The 25,344-nt window shown below is 51.5% G+C and overlaps 3 protein-coding genes across 3 annotated transcripts; 1 reads left to right on the top strand and 2 right to left on the bottom strand.

Moving 5' to 3' along the window:
* Nucleotides 1-3,386: 3,386 nt before the first annotated feature.
* On the bottom strand, nucleotides 3,387-5,352 carry LOC136485141 (probable protein S-acyltransferase 1). The gene is made up of 3 exons (XM_066482081.1): nucleotides 5,096-5,352; nucleotides 4,779-4,961; nucleotides 3,387-4,663 (listed from the first exon to the last, which is right to left on the bottom strand). Exons 1-3 carry the CDS (start codon nucleotides 5,213-5,215, stop codon nucleotides 3,596-3,598), a joined length of 1,371 nt encoding a protein of 456 aa, XP_066338178.1. The 5' UTR covers nucleotides 5,216-5,352; the 3' UTR covers nucleotides 3,387-3,595.
* Nucleotides 5,353-18,203: 12,851 nt separating this feature from the next.
* LOC136489065 (uncharacterized) lies at nucleotides 18,204-18,599 on the top strand. Its single transcript, XM_066485802.1, has one exon. The coding sequence runs from the start codon at nucleotides 18,204-18,206 to the stop codon at nucleotides 18,597-18,599; it is 396 nt and encodes a 131-aa protein (XP_066341899.1).
* Nucleotides 18,600-21,198: 2,599 nt separating this feature from the next.
* LOC136489066 (uncharacterized) lies at nucleotides 21,199-22,267 on the bottom strand. The gene is made up of 4 exons (XM_066485803.1): nucleotides 22,085-22,267; nucleotides 21,839-21,934; nucleotides 21,440-21,764; nucleotides 21,199-21,365 (listed from the first exon to the last, which is right to left on the bottom strand). The coding sequence occupies exons 1-4, from the start codon at nucleotides 22,265-22,267 to the stop codon at nucleotides 21,199-21,201; spliced, it is 771 nt and encodes a 256-aa protein (XP_066341900.1).
* Between the last annotated feature and the right edge of the window lie 3,077 nt (nucleotides 22,268-25,344).

Raw genomic sequence — 25,344 nt, forward strand, 5'->3', positions numbered from 1 at the left:
TTAGCTTTCTCTTGATACAAAGCTGGTTAAGTTGTTGTAGCCTTGTGATACTAGGTGATCAAGCATGAAAGATGGTGGTTAAATAGCAAATGGGAATCAAACATAACCATGAGTTGGACCAATTGATAGGCACAGTCAGATACCATTGGACAAAAGTTGTCTTAAAAAAGATAGTTCCACTATGGTAAAGTATCTGGTCTCTTTCTAGGTGGTTGAGCCTATATTTATCTTACCTGTCTACAATCCAATAACACCTTATTGTTTTAATTATACCTCAGTTGTTGCCTGTCTTGGTCAGATTAGTTTAATAGTGTGTGTTAACTGCATCATGCATATATAGTAGGTTCTGAACACTATATAAATGTTCACCAAGTTCTGTCAATCATCCCTTGTGCCTACAACTCCAATGTTGTCTGAACTGTAAACCTAGAGCTAAGAGTGACAAATGGCATGGCTGTCTTGGTCCCTCTCTCCCTTGAAGGCTTTCTCTAGTAAATCTGGTTGGCTTGCACAATGAATTTCCACCAGATCTTTGTGAGAAAGCCTTCAGGAGGGGGGGATCCAAGTGAGCCACAGTGCCTGTGCCCAGCAGCCAAGATGTGTACTGTTTAGTTATTTGTGTATTTAATTAATTGTTTGTTTCTGAAGGGCGGGCCTGGTGCAAGCGGTAGAGTCTTACCGCCAGTGACCGGAAGGTCCTGGGTTCGAGTCGCAGTCTCCTCGCATTGCACAGGTGAGGGTAAGGCTTGCCACTGACACCCTTCCCCAGACCCCGCACAGAGCGGGAGCTCTCTGCACTGGGTACACCCCCTTAATTAATTGTTTGTTTCTATGAGAACTTGGTTAATCATTTGTTGTATTGATTGTTTGAAATGAACTTAGCTAATCTCAATCAAAATCAGACAGTGGATGTATGAGAAATGGACAGTGGGTGAGTAATATGCTTCTTATCTTTACAAGGCAGTGGGCGTTAATGATCATCTATCTCACTTGTATCCAGGTAAGGAGGATAGGGATAAGTTGCCAAGCTTTTCTTGGAGCTCACATGGTCTCAACACAACTGAAAGGTGCACGTGCACAAGGAAAGGTATGAGCATCATCATCGCAATAAAGATAAAACAATTTCAAGAGGCTTTATTAGCATTAAGCATGAGAAATTTCTTAAAAGAACATGCATGAATTAGGAGCTGCACACCTGGCATAATATCGGCAAACAAAAAATTCTTTTTGTTGGAGCTGGATGACTTTTGGGTCTTTGATTACGGAAATGCACGAGATGTTCTCCTGGTCTTGGGCTTGAAAACATTTCTAAGAAAAAAGTTATTTGAGTGTGATTCTTTTTAACGATACTTTTCCTGAGAAATGTCTCTTCTGTTATCTGAGTTGTACAAAGCTGACATTTTCCTGCTCTTTCTAGTGTAGATCCATATGGATTCTTTCAGTTGGTGGCCCTCATGTTAGGTTCTGTCTCTAGTGTACCCAACTTGCTTGGGACTCAAAGCTGATGTTGTTGCTGTATTGTAGATGAAGGTTTACTGTTGTTGCGCATGCTCAACTTTCCTAATAGATGCTCAACTTTCCTTTATTGATTGAGCAGAGTCAGATACCAATCACAGATGAAGTCGATTAATCTACTCCTTGTTTTGTGCTACTTGTTGACTGGTAGCGAAGCCAGTCGTTCTTTATTCAACAGTCTAAAGGCTTGATTTATTTGTTGTCAATTGTCATTCTTGGTTAATTACGGAGTGAATTGTCCACACTTTTTTCCCATCAACTTAGGTTTTATGTCTTTTTGTTGAAATATGAGTGAGTTATCCATATTTTTCTACCATCTTAAGTTTTATGGTTAGCTCATGCAGTTCACTGTGAGATCAAAGCACCTTGCGCTTTGATCAAGGCAATTAATGTAAATAAAAATATTGCAGGCGACTCTGGCGCCAGGTTTGATAGGCTTTCTGTCTTCCCGTCAGTTTTTATTATAGGCTTTTAGTAGCTCAGCAATTTACATCCAGATGAATATTGTTCTTATTCTTGATGCATTTGATGGAGCTCGAGGGAGCACAAAATGGGGCACCCATGCAGTGCAGAAATACAATACTCTTCATGTGCTTGCAGATTTCGTTTCTGACGGTGGTCCTGGATGATTGCACAGGCTGTATCGTAAACTAAGAAGTAGGAACCCTTGGGAAAGAAAATTAGTTCATCCTTGTAACATCGTTTTGAACCTAGGACACACGCCCTCTTAACTTCTCAAGGCCTTGTTTAGATGTATTTGTATCAATGGAGTGTATTCTAGACCATGAAACACTCGATTTTGTCACCCATTAGGTGAAGATCGGGCGACCTAGATTAATTTAGTCAGACATAACAACAATCCCAAGTCATCTTTTGCCTCCACTCAAACCACAGCTCCACCGCCGCCGGCAACATGGCACCTGAAGCTTGCCTCTAACCTCAACATGCCATTTCAGTGAACTCTGCCATCACCATACCCTTCCTCCTCGCCTCAAGGATTTATTTTTCATAATGCCATCGGTCTATCACCTCCACCTCCATCTCTGGCGGTTCATGCTACTGTGCTAGCGCATCAAGTCATTCCACTCCTGTCCTTTTTCCACCCAATCAATCGATTTCCTTCATCTCTGGGGTCTAGTAGCGGCCACTACTACCGAATTGAGGGATTTGAGAGTGTCGCTAGAGCCCAAAGCCCAAAACTTCAAACCCTAATTATGGATCGACCCAACAATGCTGCTGGATATAGAGAATGTGCATCACATGCCTCTTTGGGACAACTTCTAGAGGGGCTTCACCTGAGGCTTTTGTGGCTTTTTGGAGAAGCCCTGCCAAATACACATGCGGGAACAACTTTTGAAGCCAAAACTAGTCAAAAGTAGTGAAACCCAAGCCACAAAAATGTGGCTTTTCTGGCTTCACCATTTCTGGAGAAGCCAAAGCCCAGCCAAAGAGGACATGAAATCGAAGTGCTCGCTCTCACGTATAACATATATAGGCCTGTTTGATACGCGTTCCACAACCGCACGACACGTTAGCGGAGCCACGGTACGAGAAATCAGATTTCTAGTTCAATTCCTTGGTGGGTGAGTCTTGCGTGGTGAAAAATGATCGATACCGCAAGGTGTTTGACGGGATTTTTTGGTATCTCACGGTGGGACAGTCGGAAATCCAATTGTAATCGATTCCAAATAGGGTCATCCTCCTATGCGAGAGAGAGATGGTGTATCTCCTGTTTGGTAATTACTAGCATCGGACTCCAACTTCCAGACATCAACTCACATGTATGTGCATAGGCAGCCTATATACATGTATGTATAAATAACACAACTATATACACATGAAGTCTTGAACTACAGTGTACCATGCAGGAAGTAGAATGCTATGATATGAGCCATCCCATTTCCAAACATACATATGGAGGACGAAGCTGAGGCTACTTACACATTACACGTAGGTACATCACGCAAAAAAGCACACGCGCAAATCGCATTCACGATAGAGCTGAGAACACAGCAGCATTTGCTTCTTCTCGATCAACGACCCCTCTCGCTCGTTACCCTGCATGCGCGCGATGCCTCGATCACACCACCTCGAACTCCCTCCCGCGCGGGCGGCCGGCGGCGGCGCCGTAGTGCGTGTGCATGGTGGCCCCGAGCTCCGCCGTGACGGCGTCCGCTTCGTCCTCCGCCTTCTTGCTCTCCCTGCCGGGCCCGCCGAAGATGGAGTGCCGCGGCTGCTGCAGGTGCGTAGTCGAGACCCGGTCGAGCGCCCCGCCGTGGCCGTGTCCGCCGTGGCTGCCGCCGTAGATGCCGCCGAAGTCGGAGGACGCGACGCTGGTGCGCTTGGCGGAGTAGTTGAGGTCGAAGCTGGCCTTGGCCATGTCGAAGCTGAGGCTGGCCCTGGTGTAGAAGCTGATCCGCGACTCGGACGACAGCGGGCCCAGGTAGTAGAGAGCGGCGGCGTCCGGGTCGGCGGGGGACACCTTGGCCCGGAAGTCGTTCCTGGAGGGCGGGATCGGCGAGAAGAAGATCTCGGCGATGTTGCTGCCGGCGCCGCGGTTGAAGGGGTTGGCCTTGCGCTCGTACCGGTACCGGAAGTTCTCGTACGTGGTCTGGTTGGTGCAGACGAGGTAGGAGTGGAACGCCGTGAGCCCGCCGACGAACCACGCCGTGACGAAGGTGTAGACGATGAGGCAGCCGGAGACCGGGGACTCCGCCACGGCGTGGCCGAAGCTGACGCCGTACTGCCGGGAGATGAGCAGCAGGTTGACCCAGCAGAAGCCGAACACGTAGAGGCACAGGAAGGTGGTGGAGGAGATGAACATGAAGAAGAAGCGGTAGTTCCGGCGGCCGATGCACTGGCCCACCCAGGGGCAGTGGTGGTCGAAGCGCTCCACGCAGTTGTTGCAGACGGAGCAGTGCGAGCAGCGCGGGGGCCGGTACAGCATGCACGTGTGGCAGTACTTCACCTTCACCACCACGCCGTTCACGTACACGTCGCGCGTCGGCGGCAGCGACCACGACGCGCCCGTCGCGGGGGACGCGAAGGAGGAGCTGTCCGTCGCCGCGTCGTCGGGCTCCGGCGGACGCGCGTTCCGGGGGATGATGCCGGGGTCCCGACCCGACGTGAGCACCAGCACCACAACGTCCTGCACGCACGCACGCACCATCGCAATGATATCATGATCGATGCCGCCGGCCGCGTGCTACAACTAGATAGAGTTGGTCCGTGATTGATTGTATGTATGTGTGCCACGGACTCACGAATACGCCGACCGCCATGGCCGTCGCCGGGACGGCGGTGCCGAGCGGCTTCCCGATGAGCTCGGCGAGGCGGAACGAGACGAAGGCGACGAAGAGCGCGAGCGGCGTCATGATGAGCGCCACCGTGAGCACGATGGAGCTCGCGTCCGGGCCGAAGATGAGCCGGCCGCCGCAGAGGAATCTCTGCCAACGACATCAGGATCGGCCACGCGAGAATCCACGATCGCCATTGTTAATTACTAGAAACGATCGATCGCGGCAGGCGGCTTGTAATGAATTAATCAATTAGACATCAATTAACGAACGCACGAACGTACATTCTTTCCTCTCCAGACTTGGTAGACGCGGTGGGTGGCGACGGCGGCCGACGAGACGCTGGAGGTATCGGAGAGGTAGCTGCGGGGGAGAGGGCTCTTGAACAGAGGCCTCCCCTTCATCGTCTCCGCCGGTGGGCCGCCGCCGGTCCGGTGAACGCGCGCCGCCGCGTCGTCGTCACCTCACCTCACCCGCGCATGGGCCGGCCCTGCAGAGCGGCAGCGGCCGGAATGGAGGTGGTGGGGGAGGAGGGAGGGGAAGCTCGTCTCCTCGTTTTCCCGTTTCGGACATCATTGTGCTATCCATAGGAGGGAGAAGCTATAGCACGCGCATCCTGGTTGTTATTGGGGGTGCAAAGAATGGATCGGCGGAGGGGAATCGCCATGCCTAAACATAGCACGCGCATCACACAGCTGGCTAACGTACAGCTCCAGAATGATGACGTGTATATCTGGCTAGCTTGAGAAGAATTGGAAAAGACACCTACAACCTACTTCAAAATTGCACTAGTGCAATTACAAAATTGGAGCACAAACATGTTTTTAAGTTTGACTAGTTTTGTAGAAAATGTTAGTAGCATTTGTATTTCCAAATAAGTTTTTTATAAAAATATATTCAATGCCAAATGCATCATAGATATTAATATTTTCTTATATATATTCAATCAAAGCTGAAAATATTTATCTTCTCGAAAAGTGATAATAACATTTTTGTGAGAAGGAGGGAGTACATATACACAGAACAGTACATATTACTCCATCCCTTCCAAATGATAGTACTAGTTCATTGTAGTTTTCGACTAGCAAGTCAAATTTGTTTAACTTTGATCAATTTTTTTATTAAAAAAACAAATTAAACCTATAAAACTTAAATAAATGTACTATCAAAACATATTTCACGAGAAATTCAACGATATTAATAATTTGATACTACACAATGGAATGCGCCCCGCTAGGTTGGGCCGGGCTAATTGATCCTGGCGTCACTTTGTGATGGCGTAATAATGGTTAAATGGGCTAGTTTAACTTTTTTTTCTCGGCTCCTTTATTTAGAACTTGTATGCATTAAGTATTTGAAACAACCTAATTTAAAATCGCAATAGTGCCATTTCAAAATTAGTGGAGAAATATATTCCTGTAGGTCATGCATCCATGATGACAGATATTTTTCTTGGCAACGTATCAAGTGCAAACCAATCTCTCCGTGCAAACCATGCAAACCAACTGCGGGGGAGAGGTGGGAGGGGGATTTTGCAAAAGTGTGATTAGGAGCGGGCGTAATTACACTTTTGCAAATCCCCCCTCCCACCTCTCCCCCGCAGTTGGTTTGCACGGTTTACACGGAGAGGTTGGTTTGCACTAGATATGTTCTCATTTTTCTTATGGAAGAACTTTAACATACGTAGAGTAGAAGGGCATCAGTGGGAAACAAGCTACTAGAATGAAATCACCTAGTCGAGAGGGCAGATAATATCAATCTACAATCGGGCGCATTCCACCCTGATTAGCATTATTCTAGAATTATATCCTTTCTAGGATGGAGGAAGTCTATTAAGTACTCCTATTTGAAACAAGTTTTGCCCCAAAAAACCCTTCATCCCAAGAAAATCAAGATTCATGCAATCATGTCCACTACTACATAATCTTTTTTGGAAGCGGGCGAAATGGATTAACCGAGGCGGGCATCACAACCGCCTCGGACCAAAGGCCTCGGCAAATCCATCTTTCCCAAGACAGTTCAAATGCCCACCTCGGTAAATCAAATAAAAAAGAGAGAAATCCATGGACAAGCCCATCGAGCCCATCCACGGGCCCACCGAGGCTATCCACGGCCGTAGGATCCGCGTGTGCGTGCTGCCGCTCATCGGGACTGCCCTCCACCAGATCCACCGCTGGGAGATGGCCTGCCGCCGAAGAGGGCGTAGATTCACCGCCGGAAGGTGGTGCAGGTCGCCGGATCTGGAGCTTGAGGTGGTGGAGGGTGGTGGAGGTCGTTGTATCTAGAGTGCAGGTGGTGGAGGTCGTTGGATCTAGAGCTGGAGGTGGTGGAGATGGTGGAGGTCACCGGATTTGGAGGTGAAAGTGGTGGAGTATGTCGGATTTGGAGGTGGAGGCTGGTGGGGGCATCGCCGCCATTGGTGAAGGGGAGAGGAGGTACCGGTGATGGGAGGGGCACCACCGCTGGAGGGAAGCCGGTGCACCGCCGCCGTGGCTAGCCCGTGCACGTCGTCGCCAGGAGGGGCTGGCCACCCTACGCATCCGCTCATGGAGAGGAAAATAGAGAGGGAGAGGGAGAGAGCGCGTGGTTGAGAGGGAGAGGAAGAGAGATGGATCGAGTGTGTAGCTGAGGGAGAGGGATAGAAAGGGAGCTAGGGTTTCTTAGTGTATATATAGTAGGAATACGTTACCGGGCCTAGATGGGCAGGTGGGCTCAACCGTCATTTATAGAGGCGGGTGTAAAAAAAAGAGGTCCGCCTCCGAAAATGAGGCCTTTTTGTGGAAGCGGGCCTCCGTAAATCGATTTTAGGACACCACCTCCGTAAATCGATTTTGCGAGGCGGTTAAATGTGACTGCCTCGGTGTCGGGGACCAATAGTAGGGTACCCAAAGAAGAGGATCTAATGGCCATCAACGTTGATTCATCCGCACGATCGAGAGCGCGACTACACCGCTCGCCGGGTCACTCGTCCATCGACCGAGACCATGGGCCCCGCCTTGAGCTGGCTCCCGAGGGCTGGCTCCTCTTCGCTCGATGTCTGAGGGTCGACTCCGTCTCACCAGACCCCTAAGGGCTGGCTCTAGCTCGCCCGATGTCTGGGGGCAGGCTCCGCCACGCCCGACGGCTAAGGGCAGACTCCGCCTCGCTCGATGTGTGAGGGCAGACTCCGTCTCGCCCAACCCCTGAGGGCTGGCCCTGCCTCGCTCGATGTCTGAGGGTAGACTCCGCCTCGCCCGACGTTCGGAGGCTGGCTCTGCCTCGCCCGATGTCCGAGGCCTAGCTCCGCCTCGCTCGACGTCTGAGGACAGACTCTGCCTCGCTCGATGTTCGGAGGCTGAGTCCGCCTCGCCCGATGGCTAAGGGCAGACTCCGCCTTGCCAAACATTCGGAGGCTGGCTCCACCTCGCTCGATGTCTGAGGGCAGACTCTGTCTCACCCGACCCCCAAGGGCTGGCTCTGCCTCGCCCGACGTCGAGGGCAGACTCCGTCTCGCTCGACCCCTGAGGGCTGGCCCCGCCTCGAACAAAGTCTGAGGGCAGACTCCGTCTCACCCGACGTTCAGAGGCTAGCTTCGCCTCGCCTGATGTCCGGGGGCTGGCTCTGCCTCACCCGATGTCTGAGGACATACTCCACCTCGCCCGACGCCCGCGGGCTGGCTCCACCTCGTCCGATGTCTGAGGGCAGACTCCATCTCGCTCGACATTCGAGGGCTGGCTCTACCTTGCCTGATGTCCGAGGGGTGACTCCACCTTGCCCGACGTCTAGGGGCTGGCTTCGCCTCGCTCGATGTCTGCGCACTGCTCCTTCATAACTAAGCGCGCGGATAAGGCAGGGTACTCAAGTCAACCGCAATACCGAGGACCATACCCTTCATGCCTGTAGGAAAGTACCATCATGATATGAAAGGATGGGCGCTTTAAACCCTTCCAGGCATGTCAGAGCCTGAACAGAATTGTAGGCGTCGATATTTGTCTTATAGTGTTGTGGGCGCCGCCATTTGCCCTCGGGCACGGATCCTGATGGAAGCATACAACAACCGCTATGGTCTAGGATAAAACTCGCATTATCTATAGTAACAGACGTGCGGTCACTGTGCTATCTGCTCCCCATAGGGTCATGGTTCAGCACCCTGGTCCATTGCACCACCCGCCAGGGCAGGATGGGACATGACCACTTGCTGACAAAGCCTGAACATGGCATCATCAGCGGGCATGCACCCAGCAGGAAGTTAGCCCTGGCACTGTCTGCCCTATCAGCGGGGCTCGCTCAGAGGAAAAGAAAGACCCAGCATCTTTGAAGGACCTCCCTAGCCTCTGGTTTTTCTTCTTTCTCCTATTTGCAAATCCTTGCTTCCCCTTGGTCTATAAAAGGGAAGGCCGGGAACCCCATTAAAGGGTGATCAATTGAACACACCATGCATCACATCACACAGAGCTGAGCAGCAACCAAGCTCTCAGCACCCATTTGACCTTTTTGTCAGAGACTTAGGATCTTTCCCTCTCTCGCCCGTTTATAACCCCTACTCTGAACTTTTTGGTGCTAATAACACGAGCAGCAGCCACAAACTGGACGTAAGGACATTCTGCCCGAACTAGTATAAATCTTGTGTCTTTTTAGCACACCATCCGGCCTAGACACGCAATAATACAAATTTACTCGTTGGTGTTTAATCGAAACACCGACAGTTGGTGCGTCAGGTAGGGGACCTTTGCGCATTCCGACATTAATATCAGGCCACGGATGGCTAGCCATAGAATCAGCTGGGTCCTAGGTGCACACGTGTGCTTTGGTGATCTAGACTTCATCGTCACAGTGGGAGGAGAGTTGGCATTGGCTCACGCCACCATCCAACCTCTCCCCTCCATCGGCCTCAACTACGGGAGGCTTGAGCACCGGCTCGGTGTCTTCCTGGGACCCCAGTCGTCCAGGGAGGACCCTCGCCGTCTTATCTTCTCTAACGCTACTGACATGGCATGGCTCGCCGGAGGAGAACCCCTCTCTCTGGAACACCCCACACGGAGCACCCCGATAGCACTTCCGTTCGGTCTCCGCAACGCCGCGGCGACCGTTAGCCACCTTGTGGCATGACGCATGGTATCACCACCCATGAACGACGAGTTCGTGGGGATGATCGAACATGCCATGGAATCTTTCCATGACCTCTTGGCAGAAGAGCTAGAGTCACCCTTTGGCTCTGATTCTAGCAGGGGAAGCTACCACCCATCTCATGAATGCTTCATGACAGATACCCTCGAGGGGCATGTCAAAAGCATCCCCGAGGGGGAGGCTACCCCAACAAACGACCTCGACGATGAGGCCGAGAGGGAGACAGCGGCCCTACCATGAATGCCGGTGGAGCAGCTGAAATCCTGACACCGAGAGATCGAGGAAGCGTGACTCCAACTCGAGTAGGAATGCGTGGAGCTCGATCGGGAGATTGAGCGCCGCGAAGACAGTGGGTGCACCCGCGCTATGGCCCGTGATGTGAACCGGAGGATCATTGCCAACATTGAAGTCCTCCCTCACTTCGCCCAGGTGAGCCAGAACATCACCGTCATGGCGGCCTTGCTCCACAGCCTTCCAGAAGCTGCGATGCCCAAGGATCGTTGGGCCCACCATGAGATTCGCAAACTGCTTGAGCATGCGGCGGCGTAGTAGGCCGAAAGCTCATTGTCTCGGCGACACAAGCTCGACGCTAGCCAACGCACGCCCTCAGAGCATCCTGTCAGGGACGCGTCGGTCCATCAGGGACCACAAGGAAGTAGGCAGCACACCGCGGTCCCAGTGCATCAGTGTCTCGGTCACAACTGTGACGCACGCAACACCCTCGGTGCCCGTAGACACACCTATGAAGACCTAAGGGAGGGAGCCAGATGCGACTATCACCCTCGTCGTGGCGCACGCTATGACAACGGCGAGGACCAAAGCCTGAGCCCTGGCCTACCGAGGCCTCAGGCCTTCGGCCGACACATCCTCAACGCTGCCTTCCCACCGAGGTACCGACCACCAACCAATATCCTGAAGTACTCTGGGGAAACAAACCCCGGACTATGGCTCGAAGACTATCGGCTTGCCTACTAAGCCGGTGGTGCAGATGATGATGATTTCATTATCCACAACCTCGCATTATTATTGGCCGATTCGGCAAGAACCTGGTTGGAACACCTTCCGCCCAACAGAATCCAAAGTTGGGTGGACCTGAAGGAGATCTTCATAGGAAACTTCCAGGGCATATACAAGTGCCTTAAAACCCCATGGAACCTCAAGAACTATCGGCAGAGGGCCACATAAACCCTTTGTAGGTACATCCAGCACTTCTCCTGGCAATGAAATGAGCTCCCTAACGTCGCTGACATCGATGTTATAGGAGTTTTCCTGTCTAGGACCACCTGCGAGTCTCTAGTTCACAAGCTAGGACGTAAGGGCCCACGAACCACTAAGGAACTCCTGGACATCGCCACCAGCCATGCCTCGGGCAAGGAATTGATCGAAGCCATCTTTGATTGCCTCGATGGCAAGGTGAGGCAAGACAAGGACGCCGGCAAAGCCACCTCCAATTGTCTTGCCAAAAAGAAGAACAAGAAGCAATGGCGCGAGGGCTCACTCATGGCCACCACTGATCGAAGAGGTGGTCGGAAGCCCGTGGAGAGCACTCTGAACCTATTCGAAAAACTACTCGAGGGGCCATGCCCAAACCATGCTTTCCCAGGCAAGCATCTGTATAAAGACTGTAGCCTCATGCGGTGGTTCTTGTCCGGAGGCTCCAACAAAGGGGAGCACAGAAAGGACCATGACCCCACCACAGATGACGCCGAGGAGAAGGATGCCGGCTTTCCAACACCGGATGTCTGCCTCATGATCTTCGGAGGACCGGAGGCCTATGACTCCAAGCGCCGCTAGAAGATCACACGCCGCGAGGTCTATGCGACTGAACCGGCCACACATGCCTTCCTCTAGTGGTCAGAATCCGCCATAACCTTCGACCGGATCAACCATCCAGAGAGTGTCCCACAACCAGGGAGATATCCGCTCATGGTCGACCCGATCATCGGTACGAAGCACCTCACCAAGGTACTGATGGATGGGGGCAGCGGCCTCAACATCCTATATGCCAAGACACTCGACGCCATGGGCATCGATCGAGCGCTCGTCCAGCCAACCAGAGCGCCTTTCCATGGTGTCCTGCTTGGAAAGCAAGCCTTGCCACTTGGGTAGCTCGATCTGCCTGTCACCTTCGGGGGTCCATCCAACTATAGGATGGAGACCCTCACCTTTGAAGTGGTTGGGTTCCACGAAACCTACCATGCCATCCTAGGGCAACCAGGCTACGTGAAGTTCATGGCCATTCCTAACTACACCTACCTCAAACTAAAGATGCCGGGCCTAGGTGAGATCATCACCGTCGACACCTCCTTTCAGTGCGCCTACGAGTGCGAGGTTGAGTGCTATGATCACGCCGCAGCAATCGTCGCCTCCATAGAGCTCGTGGTCCTCAGGAAGGAGGTCACCAAAGAAGCACCTGACCCCAAGCGGTCGACCAGGTCCTTCGAACCCGTGGAGGGCTCCAAGGAGGTCCTCGTGGACCCCGGGAGCATCGAGGGCAAAATGGTGCGCATTGGTACCATGATTTCCTCTGAATAGGAAAGTGCACTCGTCGGCATCCTCCATGCCAACAAAGACATCTTTGCGTGGAAACCCTTAGACATGCCAGACATTCCGAGGGAAGTCACCGAGCACACCTTGAAGATCCGCCTAGGCTCCAAGCCTGTGAAACAATGCCTGCGTTGCTTCGACAAGGGGAAACATAGGACCATCGGCGAGGAGATCGCAAAGCTTTTGGCGGCCGGATTCATCAAGGAAGTGTACCACCCAGAGTGGTTAGCCAATTGTGGGGGGTATGACCCTGGATACCCACAACAAACCACATGGGCTGTGCCCCCAGGGGCGGCCCAGCCCACAAGACAAAGCCTTGTAGGGCACGACTCTGGTCGGCACCCTCCGCATGATATCTGGAGGATATCCTGAAGATACTACAAGATCTGTTAGGATATGTATGATCCCAAGATTCCTATAATCAGTTATTACTTTCTGGTTATCTCTCAGATCTAACCGACTTGTAACCCTGCTCCCTAGACTATATAAGGCGGGCAGGGACCCCCTCCAAACATACGCAATATCATACGATAGCTAATACAAACCAACAGACCATAGTAGTAAAATATTACATCGTACTGACGACTTGAACCTGTCTAACTCGTGTGTCTCTGTTGCCTTCTTGTTCTTGATCTCATGCTCCTCTACCGATCAATCTACCTTCGTGGGATACCCCTCAGAGGACTGCCGATGATATTCTGTCGACAGTTGGCGTGCCAGGTAGGGGCTAGCGTGCTGTTTCCTTATCAAACAAGATGGCTTTTTCCACAGGCTCTTTGTCCCTCCCGCAGCCTGGCCAGATCTTCATGGTCGGATCAATCTCATGGATCATCAATGCTGATGGAGTCAGAGAGCTCCTTGAGCCAGTACAGATCGATTCTGCTCCGCTCATCCCTGCACCTGTGACTGCAGATCCGATCTCGAAACCGCTTCCATGGTCTCCTTCAACAACAACTCGCCGCCCACTTCTTCGCCACTAGAGGAGGCAGATCAACAACGACGATCCGATCAAATCCATCGATCGGATCAGTTTGAAGCTCGCCGATTGCCTCTCCATCGCCAAATCAGCTCTGGACACCATAGTTCAGCTCCGACCACCCTCAGATCTAGATCTGTCGGAGGCTGCTCGGAAAACTCCAGGAGTTGTGGCTCTGCCCCTCAGGCTCACCAACGTCGCCGCCACTTACCAAGACGCTCTAAGGGGAAAATTCACCAACCAGGTGGGAGATGCCCAACCACTCACCGACCAGCTCGGCATCCAGCCTCCACCCAGTGTTTTCCTAAATGCTAAACGGTAAACAGTCGGTCACCTACCGTTTAGCCATTATTCAGGCAAAACAGCCCATTAAACGGGCTAAATGGCCAATTAAACGAGGTAAACGGGTGATTAAACGGAAACGGCGCATCACCGTGTAGCGTTTACACGGTGTTTAGACGGGCTAAACGGCCATTTAGGCGAACAGTGCCAACAATCAACATGCTACATATAGGCTGGTGCCCCAGAGCGTCCCTCCAGACCATCCGGAGGAAAATCCAGGCTTCGAGTCTCTGGGCTCTACGGAGACCTTTGCCACCACCACCACCGAGCTACTTTCTCTCCCACCCTTCCGAGGTGGTGCAATCTTCAATGTCAGCGTCGACAACGTTCCTCGGAATGGTGAAACCGAGGAGGAGCGTGTTGCTCATGAGAACCAGAACATCAACTGCGCCTAGCGTTGAGAAAATGAGGTAGCCATCGCGAGGGCCGAAGCTGCTCGTTATAATTAGCTTAATTCACAGGGAAGGCCGCTCCCGCTCCACCGTGACCTCGACGAGGAATTTCTCCACGTTGAGGGCCACAATGTCTTCAAGACGCCAAGCGCTAATCTAGCAGTGGTCGCTAATGAGCTCGCTCGCCTCCAGTAGACGCCTGAGCTCACCAAGGTCGCCACCATGCTTAAAGCGACACACTGTTAGGTTAATGAGATTCGCGAGGATCAGAGACCTTCGTGCTCTACGAGAACAATTCACCGATCAGCTACACCAAGATCTAATCGCCACCCCAGTCGAAGCCGCTTCACCGACCAGTCGCTGTCTCTCTAGGGGGGAGCCAGGGGTCACCGCGCCGAACACCATCGCCAACATGACCAGAAGGTCGAATAGGATGCTCAAGTGCACCTCAGCAACCTCTAGGATGCACGACGGCTTATCGAGCAATGTCGCTTCGATCGCCATGAAGACGAAGTACGTCACCACTAGGAGTACGAACAGGAGTACGGCAACCCGGACTCAGCCCTTGAGCCGATCGCTGAAGACAATGCTACAATCGATAGCGTCAACAACCCTGAGGGGCCCCAGCTTTCACAAGGGCACTCCGAACACTTTGGTGGCCCCATGGTTTTAAGATCACTGGGGTCGAGCACTACGAAAGAAGGATGAACCCAGCACAGTGGCTGCAGGCTTATGCCACTGCTGTCCGTGCCGCCGGAGGAGACACCAGTGTCATGGCAAATTATCTCCCTATCATGCTTACGCCGCCCGCCATGAGCTGGTTTACTAGCCTTGCCCTGGACTCCATCGGATCCTGGGAAGAGCTGAAGAAAGCCTTCACCGACAACTATATGGCTATGTGTACACGGCCGGGCACCAACCATGATCTCAACCACATCACCCAGAAGCTATCCGAGCTCCTCCGTAGCTACATCAAACGCTTTTCCGAGATGAGGAATTATATTCCTAACATCACGGAAACTGAGATCATCACCGCTTTCATCCGAGGACTTCATCACCATGAGCTTCGTTCCAAGTTCAATCGTAAGCCACCTACAGGCATCGGCGAGATGATCACGACTGCCAACAATACGCCGACGTCGAGGAAGCCGAGGTGCGCTTCAATAAAGATATGGGCACTCATCGCCCGCCCCGCTGCTACGACGACCGCAGTTTCCATCGGGACAACGGCCGTGATCGGCCAGAAGGATCCAAGCCCGGTCAAAATTGCCATCGCCAGCCAGACCACATTGTCGTTGCCGTCAATGAACCTCGCGCCAAGTGCAACTATGACGAGCAGTACAAGAAGATCCTCGATGACCCGTGCCCCCTCCACAAGAACACCAAGCATAAAATGAAGGACTGCCTCGGGTTGGCTAAAGAGTTCCAGGACAAAAAACTAGATGATGACGCCAATGGTGGCAACAGAGGTCGCCAACCACCTGGGGGCAATAACAACGCCTTCTAGGACCATGACAAGGTGGTCGCCACCATCTTCGAAGGCCTCGCCACCACTGAGAGTAGAAGAGAACGGAAGCTCGGCGCCCGACGAGTACTCGCCGTCACTTCAGAGGAAACCACCACCAACCCCAGCTATCGCCCATGGTCCAAGGTCCCTATCACCTTCAGTAGGGCCGACCAGTGGGTAGACATACTATACATAGGGCATTTTCCCCTCGTCCTCGATGCAACCATCCAGAAAGTGCTTTTCAGAAAAGTGCTCGTCGATGGTGGGAGCGCTTTGAATCTACTCTTTGCCGGGGCTCTAAAGGAGTTAGGCCTCAGGTTAACAGATCTCACACCCTCAGACTCTTCCTTCTAGGGTGTGGTACCTGGTAGGGCATCCAAACCACTCAAAGAGATCACCCTACCAGTATAGTTCAGCATGGTAAGCAACTACTGCGTCAAACACATCAACTTCTACATCGCCGACTTCGACACCGCCTACCACGCCATACTTGGCCGGCCAGCACTGGCCAAGTTCATGGTAGTGCCGCACCATGCCTATCTAGTGCTGAAGATGCCTTTGTCGACTGGAGTCTTGGCCCTCTAGGCCAACCTCTCCATCGCCTACGCCTGCGAGACAGAGAGTCTCACCCTCGCCGAAGCTACCGACCTCTCCATCTAGATAGCCAGTGTGGTCACCGAAGCCAAGATGGTGTCCACCGATGACATGGATATCCCAGAGCTAGAGCCTCGTCGTGCCTCCGCCAAGTCCAAGGAAGTCAAGGAGGTCGGCCTCGGCCTCGATGACCCCTCCAAGACCATGAAGATTGGGGCTCACCTTGACCCCAAATAGGAAAGCGCGCTCGTCTCCTTCCTACGTGCCAACGCTGACATGTTTGCTTGGAAACCTACAGACATGCTAGGGGTACCACGGGAGAAGATCGAGCACTCCTTGAACGTCTTGCCAACCGCCAAATCGATCAAGCAGAAACTCCACCGATTGATGCCAGACAAGAAGGAGGCTATTAGGGTAGAAATAAAACGGCTCTTAGCTGTCGGATTTATAAAAGAAGTGTATCATCCTGAGTGGTTAGCAAATCCCGTTCTAGTTCGAAAAAAGAATAAAGAATGGAGAATGTGCGTTGATTACACTGATCTCAACAAACTCTGCCCTAAGGACCCCTTCGGTTTTCCTTGGATAGACGAGGTTGTAGACTCCACCGTCAGCTACGAACTGCTCTCCTTCCTTGACTATTACTCTAGCTATCACCAAATCTCCCTCAAGGAAGAAGACCAAATCAAGACGTCATTCATCATGCCTTTCGGGGCGTACTGCTACACCACCATGTCCTTCGGACTGAAGAACTCCAGGGCAACTTATCAAAGGGCTATCTATATGTGCCTTGATCAACAGACTGACCGCAACGTGAAGCTTACATCGATGACGTAGTCATCAAGTTCAAGACATCCGATGAGCTTATCGCCGACCTCAAAGAAACGTTCGCCAATCTGAAAAAGTACGAATGGAAGTTGAACCCTTCAAAGTGCATCTTTGGAGTTCCATCCGGTATACTGCTGGGCTACATTGTCAGCGCTCGTGGTATTGAACCCAACCCTAACAAGGTCTCTGCCATCACCAACATGAAATGGCCAACATGCATTAAGGATATACAGAAACTTACAGGCTACATGGCTGCTTTAAGCCGCTTCATATCGCGCCTTGGTGAAAAAGGGCTTCCATTCTTCAAACTTCTCAAGGCCTCTGAGCATTTTTCCTAGTTGGATGAGGCAGATACAGCTTTTGAGCAGCTCAAGTTGTTCCTAACAAAGCCTTCGATCATGATGGTGCCATGGCCAGATGAAACTCTCCTGATATACATTGCCGCTACTTCCCGTGTCGTCAGCACCACCATCGTAGTCGAATGCGAGGAGGCCGGGCACGCCTATAAGGTGCAACGCCCGGTATACTTCATCAGTGAGGTCCTTAACGAGCCCAAAACTCGTTATCCTCAAGTCCAAAAGCTGCCATATGCCATTCTGACTACTTCGCGCAAGCTCTGTCACTACTTTGAGTATTACAAGATTGTCGTGGTCACCGAGTTCCCTCTTGGGGAGATCCTCCGCAACAAAGAGGCCAACGGATGTATCATCAAGTGGGCTATCGAGCTCGGCACCTACTCAATTGAATTCAGAAGTAGGCCTACAATCAAGTCTCAGGCGCTCATGGATTTCATCGCTGAGTGGACCGAGATCCAAGAGCCTATCACCGCCACTTGCCCTGAGCACTAGGTGATGTACTTCGACGGTGCCCTTAACATCAACGGTGCTGGCATGGGCATTCTATTTATTACACCAACCAAGGATAAGCTCCGATACATTCTTCGGATACACTTTCCTGCCTCCAACAACGCCGCCAAGTATGAAGCATGTCTCCATGGACTCCGTATAGCCATTGAGCTCAGCGTCAAATGCCTCATGGTATACGGGGACTCCGCGCTGGTCATCAACCAGCTTAACAAAGACTGGTCTTGCTCTAGTGAGAAGATGGATGCATATTGCACCAAAATCAGGAAGTTTGAAGGAAAATTCTACGGCATTGAGTACAATCACGTGGTACACGACCAAAATCAGCTCGCCGACCACTTATCCAAGTTGGGATCTTCTCGCGCCGTGATCCCGCCGGGGGTCTTCATTCAGGATCTCCTAGCGCCATCCATCAAGGAAGATAAGGAAGTTCAAGAAGTTCCCCTCACCGAGCAGCTGGTGCTTATAGTACCTTCGCCGGCCACCGATTGGAGAGAGCAATTCATCAAGTACCTCACCAACGCTGAGGTACCCATCGACAAGACTGTATCCGAACGCCTAATTCATCGAAGCAAGCATTACGTGCTGGTGGACGGCAACTTGATGAGGAAAAGTGCCAAGGAAGGGATACTATAGAAATGCGTCACCCAAGAAGAGCGAGTGAAGCTACTTCTCAAAATTCACTCTGGTTCCTGCGGCAACCACGCGTCCTTGAGAACACTGATCGGCATGGCTTTTCGAGCTAGATTCTATTGGCCCACAGCCATCTCCGATGCAGAAGACCTCGTTCGACGTTGTGAAGGATGCCAATTTTTCGCCAAGCAAATACATGTGCCGACGCAAGAGCTACAAACCATCCTAGCTTCCTGGCCCTTCACATGCTGGGGACTGGATATGATCGGACCTTTCAAGCCAGCGCCAGGTGGTTTCCGGTACGTGTATGTCGCCATCGACAAGTTTTCCAAGTGGATTGAGTACAAACCGCTCGTCTCAGCTACTGCAAAGAAAGCGGTCGAGCTCTTCAAAGATATCATCCACAGATTTGGTCTCCCGAATAGCATCATCACCGACCTCGGAACTACATTTACTGGCCATCACTTCTGGGACTTCTGTGAAGACCGTTGCATCTCCATCAAATATGTCTCCGTTGCCCATCCTAGAGCCAATGGCTAGGTCGAATGAGCGAACGTCATGATCCTTGACGCCCTCAAAAAGCAACTATATCAGAAACAAGAAAAGCACCCGGGCAGATGGCTCAAGGAGCTACCAGCTATAGTCTGGGGACTGCGTACTCAGGCTAGTCGTAGCACCGGTGTGACTTCATACTTCTTGGTCTACGGCTCAGAAGCCATACTACCAGCAGACATTGCCTTCCGAGCACCTAGAGTGGAAAACTATGATGAAGAGTAGGCCGCAGCTGTTCGGACAGAAGACGTCGATAGGGCCAAGGAAGAACGCCTAATCACCTACGTCCGCACAGCCAAATATCTAGAAGGCTTGCGGAGGTACTACAACCGAAACATCAAAGGTCGTTCATTTGCCGTTGATCAGCGATCTCGTTCTCCGCAGAAAACAAAAAACTAAAGGGATGCACAAGCTCTCTTCCCCTTGGGAAGGGCCTTACGTCGTCAAAGAGGTTACCCGACCAGGGTCTCATCACCTAAGTGACTTAGAAGGAATCAATGTTCCCAACTCGTGGCACATCGAACACCTTATACGTTTCTATCCTTGAAACGCTCCAAATATGTACTCTCCACTTTTATGTTGAATAAAGTTTTGGTCTCCATAACTTGTCTCCATTTTGTCTCTATTGTGGTTTAACATCCACTCACGGTCGTCGAGCTCTATGCTACTTCATAACGAACTCCAATACGAAATCGCCATAACTGCGTCGACCATGTTTCTCCAAATCTCCAACGTTATCGCCGAATCGTTTTCTCCAAAATTGCCGAACGATTTCTCCAAAATCGTCGAACGATTTCTCCAAAACGCCGATGCATTATCGCTAGAAAATCGCCAAACATGTTTTCTCCAAATTGCCGAACACATTTTTCTCCAAAACGCCGAATATGTTTCCTCCAACTCACCAATGTATTTTGCCACACATTCTCTCCAAAAACGCCGAACACTTTACTCCAAATCTACAAAAAGATTTCGCCGATCGGTGAGCAGCATACATTCTTTTCTGTTCTCTTCGAAGAAGACCCAGTCTCCGATCTCTCCCTGCATGTGCCACGGGCTCTGCGCTCTGTGTTATGGGTGGTCGGCTGTGGTTCCTTGGTCATGCTTGTTTATCCTACATGTCTACGGGCTCCACGCTCGACATTATGGACTATGGGCTAGCTAAGGCCGAGAGCTCAGCACAGAATTAATTGCTTGGACGTCGCATATATTACCTATATCTCCAAGTTCTTTCAACAACCACCGAGCAATACATGTTCTGCTCTATTCTCTATGGAGAAGACCCAGCCTCTGATCTCTCCCTACACGTGCTACGGGCTCCGCGCTCTATGTTATGGGTGGTCGGCTACGGTTCCTTGGTCACACCTGTTCTTCCTACACGTGCACGGGCTCCACGCTCGACGTTATGGATTATGGGCTAGCTGAGGCCATAGGGGTCAGTAGCAAACTAACTGCTCGAACTCTACTTATACTCTGTCTAAGATTTTTTCGTCGACATACAAGCAAACTGCATGCACATGCACCTTATAACATTTATCGCATACATAAGTGTTTTTGCGCCTTCGCGCGTTTTAACTACACTATCTAGAAATTATAGATGATAATCTCTGAGCAGATCACTGTGCTCCGCCATCACTGTCCGTCTCGCCAAACATATCTATATCGCCAGCGAGCTTCTTCGTTGCGTCTTCCACCTCATCTTCTAGCTGCTGGGTCTCCGCATCGCTCAGTCCTTCGGTGAACCCACCACCTATCGACTGAAGGTCGATGGTTGGGTAATGGGACTAAACCACTGTGAGGATGTGAGCAGCAATGGACACAATGGCATCGTGGGTGAAGCTCTTGAAGTTCTCCCACGCTGCTTTGCACCTCTAGATGATGGTGTCCGAACGTTGCCGCCTACTGTCGGGCTGAGTAGCCATTTCCAGGTGGACGCAGTCAAGCACTGACTGAATTGCGGTGACTACAGCATCGAAGTTCTCCCTTTGGGGCTTGGCCTCTTACACCAGCATGTCAAACTATGCCTTGGCTTTGTGACGGTAGCCTGCAAGCATTACAATGTTCTATCATACAAGGAAGCTACTTCAACAGTAATTTCAACCAGGAGGAATTCACCTTTGAGCTCCTCGGCTAGTTTGTCTGGCCGCTCTATTTCTTTCGCCTTCTCCTGGCGAATTTGTTCGATGGCCTGGCGCAGTTGGCCGAGCTCAACATCTTGCTCTACAAGCAAAACAGTTATCACCAAGAATATGGTTGTTCACCAATGCAAAAGTACATTCGCTGATATACCGTACCTGCTTTCTGCTCGGATACACTTTTAAGCTGTTCGATTTTCAGTTCCAACTGCTCAGAGGCAGTCTTCAGTTGGCCAAAGACAACAACCAGTTGCTCGGACTGGCTCTGCACATGCTCGGACACAACCGCTAGTTTTTCGGCTAGGACCCCCTTTTGGTATTCCAGGTCCCGCGCATTGGACTCTACAAGGTCTCGTTCGTGTTGGGCTCTCTGGATGTTTCTCTCTGAGAGGTTCATCGCCTCTTTGAGTTTTTCATTCTCTTCAGCAAGGGGCTCCATTCGCTTTATCAGCTGGCGGCGCTGCTCGGCAATCCGAGTTATCTCCTGTGAATGCACAATGCCAATGTTGAAATCCAATTCCTAACATCAAAGAGGAGCACTCCAGATGCAGTACTAACCTTGATCTGTTTCATCACCCCGGTGAGGGAGGTCTCTAGCCTCCTAAACTCCCTGGTGGTGTCCTCCTCTTCAACAATTACTATATCGTCGCCACGCTTTTGAAGGATCCATACAGATTGGGGTTGAGGTTCATCACGCTCGATCTCCTCCACCTCGTCCTCCTCTGTTGTAGCTGGAGGCACCACCTAGGGGCTCGGTGGTCGGATAGCGGGTCTGACCATGCCCTCCAAAAAATCGGGGAGTACCATCCGCTCCTTCGGCACCGCCAGATTTTCTGCTTCAGATTCTGCCATTGCCGAGGGTGCAGCTGCCGACTCGTTCATCATCATCGATAACCGTTCGCTGCCGCCAAGTCTGCCAAAGGCAGCAACTGGCTCCTCCGTGTGCTGCCAAGCACATGGGGACTCTAGGATGGGGTTCACCGACATTTCCCCCGCCCGGGGCCAACCTTTGGCTGTTGCTCAGTCTGAATGGGTAGGGCTAGATCCGTCGTTCGCCTTGCACTACATCCAATAAGTTGGTCAGCCACCATAGAAGTTAAGAAACTACAGCAATGAAACTCCAAGACAAGGACACTTATGGTTTGGTCTGATGGTTCAATTTCTTGAACCAGCAATGCTTGCCCGAGCCCCTAGGCGCAGCCATGGGGTCGACTCTCGTTCTCTGCGGGGGAGGTCTCGGCTCCCCTTCGGTCGACCTCTGTTCTGCCTGCCGCTCTAGGGCCCTCTCTGCCTGTAGCTCTGGGTTCGCCTCTGCCTGTTGCTTAGGGACTTCCGTCGTGTGCCCCGCGGGGAGTCCCGTTGTCTGCTATGTGGGAACTACCCCTGCATGCTGCTCGGGGATTTCCCTCATCTAGGGTTTAGGGACTTCTTTGCCTCTCCCTGATTGATTCACCGCACGTGTGCTGCGTGGAGGCTCCTTCGTGCCCGGCGGAGGGGCCATCAAAACTTCATCGTCATCAGACCAATCGAACACCAGGGTCCTTCACGATTGAGTGGTCTAATCATCGCTAAGCGAGATGCCGCCTAGTTTGCGGGGAGCAGCAGCCCCCATCTTCCTCTTCTTCTAGGCCGACTCATCTACCGCCGGTCTCTTCCCCCAGGTTTTCTCTGACACCAGGGGAGGACTCTCCATCCGACCAACATCCATATCTCTGAAATTCAAAGAAACAACAACAGAGCTCTCTTCAGGTTGAGCCAGTGGTCATGCATCCACCGCCGACGGCCAATCGCCTCTCGGCACACCCGAGAAGTATATCGCTCTATCCTGTGAATGGATCTTTGCATCAGTGAATCAGACTATTGTTCGACAACAACAAAAGGGAAATCTTCTCGGAAACACACAGTTGGGATATTTACCTGAGGAGGCAGATTCTTGTAGTTAAAGGGCTTTGTGTACCCTGACATGCAGAATGAGGCAAGCAGAGCGAACAACTCTGCAGTCTGCTCTTCAACAACATTCCTTGATAGTTTCTCTGGCCTCTCCCAGGTACCGTCGGTCTCCCCTTTGAACTTGAAGTCTGGGTGCACTCTCTCCTTATAGGACTGAACATGGCGCACTATGAAACTCGCCGCTACCAATCCACCATTGGTCCTCATGCCCTTTATTAAGCCGAGGAGTTCCTTCACTTGCTCCATATCATTGCTGCTCGGCATCTCTGACCAACTTCTCTAGCTTTCTGGGATGTGGTCGGCGTCACAGCGGACTGCAGGGTGGCTTTGTTTCATGTAGAACCACATGGCGTTCCACCCCTTCAGCGATGTGTTCAGTGGCATAGTAAGGTATTTGCCCACCATCCCATTACGTAACTGAAGGTACACCCCACCAACCACCTTAGAACCAGCGCCGCCTCTCTTCTTCAGCCAGAATAGGTGACGGAAGAGATTGAAGTGGGGTAGGATTCTGAGGTATGCCTCACAGAAATGGATGAAGATTGAGATGTGCAAAATGGTATTGGGGTGGAGGTTGCAAGACTAACCACCTAGAGCTCCAATAGATCCCTCAGAAATGGATGAACAGGAAATCCTAAACCGCGCTAGAAATGATCTTCGAATACCACTGCTTCATCAGTATGAGGTGTTGGGAATGATTCACCAAGGGACAGCCGCCAACCGGCGGTGGCACGATCAGGGAGAACACCGGCTTCCACAGCTTCACCTCTCCTATTCATGACGGCACCCACTCCTCGTCACATAGGGCCCCGGCGCTCATCTTCTTAGGGCTAGTCTTTTTTGGTTTCGCAACTCCCTTCTTCGGCACCATCTCCTAGATCTGATTAGGGTTTGGCGGTGGAGGCGAATGTGGTGGTGAATTCAGAGATGTGAGAGATGAGGAGGAAGATGAAGTGGAAAAGGTGGAAATGGGGTATGCGGCGGCGCAGTTATAAAGCACTTTCCCCACATTTTCACATCCAAGGGTTTTTGGGGAACCGTTCCCGCGATCTGCGTCGCTCCGAATTTTCTGAAGCGGCATATGGGCCGTTACCTAGGCTTCTATGCAACTACAGCCCATGTCGCTCATTTATCATCGCCACCGGTTGTTATCCGACAAATAATCACCGACTTCTCTGCCATTTAATGAGGCTCAGTAACCGTTACTGTATAGCCATCCCTCTAGTTTTTTCTCCATGGTTGGATTCCTCCAATATCTCCGCTGGCTGCTCGGGGACTGGCTGCCTGCTCGGCTGGTCTTTTCACTATTTCTTTGTTTCTGACCCTAGCAGCACGTGACTTCGTCACCTACTATTAGGCTCAGGGACTAAGTGGGCACACTTCACCTTGCGGTGAATGTGCTTTTTGGGTCTACGCCCGGGGACTGGCTGCCTGCTCGGCTAGTTTTCTATTCTTCTGCTTTGGAACCTAGCACCACATGACTATGTCATCTACTGTCAGGCTTGGGGACTAAGTGGGCACACTTCACCTCGTGATGAATGTGCTTACTTTTTTCTAGAAGACTCCGCGCTCCTTGAGGCTAAAAAATATTATCTCTTCCTCTCGTGATCAAACTCTAAGTGGGCACACTTGGTCCACTATGAGGAAATTTTTGATTTTGAACTTGAGCTCCTTACACCCTTATGGCAAGCCATGTTTGGATCATACTGCTCAGCTATGGTTCATGCTACTCGACAACTGCTCGCAACTGCTCGACAACTCATCATGGTGGTTGGGTCACGATTTTTGCTGCTCAGCTTTGCACGCACCAGCTTGGACAAGCACAAAACAGCATTACACAATGAGTACAAGGTGCTCGGGGACTAGCTATGGGGGTATGACCCTGGATACCCATGGTAGACCACATGGGTTGTGCCCCTAGGGGCGGCCCAACCCACAAGACAAAGCCTTGCAGGGCATGACTCTGGTCGGCGCCCTCCACAAGACATCTGGAAGATATCCCAAAGATACTATGAGATCTGGTAGGATATTTATGATCCCAAGATTCCTATAATCACTTATTACTTTCCAGTTATCTCTTAGATCTAACCGACTTGTAACCTTGCTCCCCGAAC

This window comes from Miscanthus floridulus, chromosome 10, assembly GCF_019320115.1.
Source record: "Miscanthus floridulus cultivar M001 chromosome 10, ASM1932011v1, whole genome shotgun sequence".
In the NCBI taxonomy this organism is placed as follows: Eukaryota; Viridiplantae; Streptophyta; class Magnoliopsida; order Poales; family Poaceae; genus Miscanthus; species Miscanthus floridulus.

What these genes read in the sequence shown, in the direction of transcription:
- LOC136485141 (XM_066482081.1), bottom strand. Translation starts at nt 5,215, where the DNA reads ATGAAGGGGAGGCCTCTGTTCAAGAGCCCTCTCCCCCGCAGCTACCTC. An exon ending in AAGTCTGGAGAGGAAAGAAT is followed by an intron (nt 4,962 to 5,095) that starts GTACGTTCGTGC and finishes TGTCGTTGGCAG; the next exon opens with AGATTCCTCTGCGGCGGCCG. An exon ending in CCATGGCGGTCGGCGTATTC is followed by an intron (nt 4,664 to 4,778) that starts GTGAGTCCGTGG and finishes GCGTGCGTGCAG; the next exon opens with GACGTTGTGGTGCTGGTGCT.
- LOC136489066 (XM_066485803.1), bottom strand. Translation starts at nt 22,267, where the DNA reads ATGTCGGTGAACCCCATCCTAGAGTCCCCATGTGCTTGGCAGCACACG. An exon ending in CGGTGCCGAAGGAGCGGATG is followed by an intron (nt 21,935 to 22,084) that starts GTACTCCCCGAT and finishes ATCCTTCAAAAG; the next exon opens with CGTGGCGACGATATAGTAAT. An exon ending in GGGTGATGAAACAGATCAAG is followed by an intron (nt 21,765 to 21,838) that starts GTTAGTACTGCA and finishes GTGCATTCACAG; the next exon opens with GAGATAACTCGGATTGCCGA.
- LOC136489065 (XM_066485802.1), top strand. Translation starts at nt 18,204, where the DNA reads ATGGATGCATATTGCACCAAAATCAGGAAGTTTGAAGGAAAATTCTAC.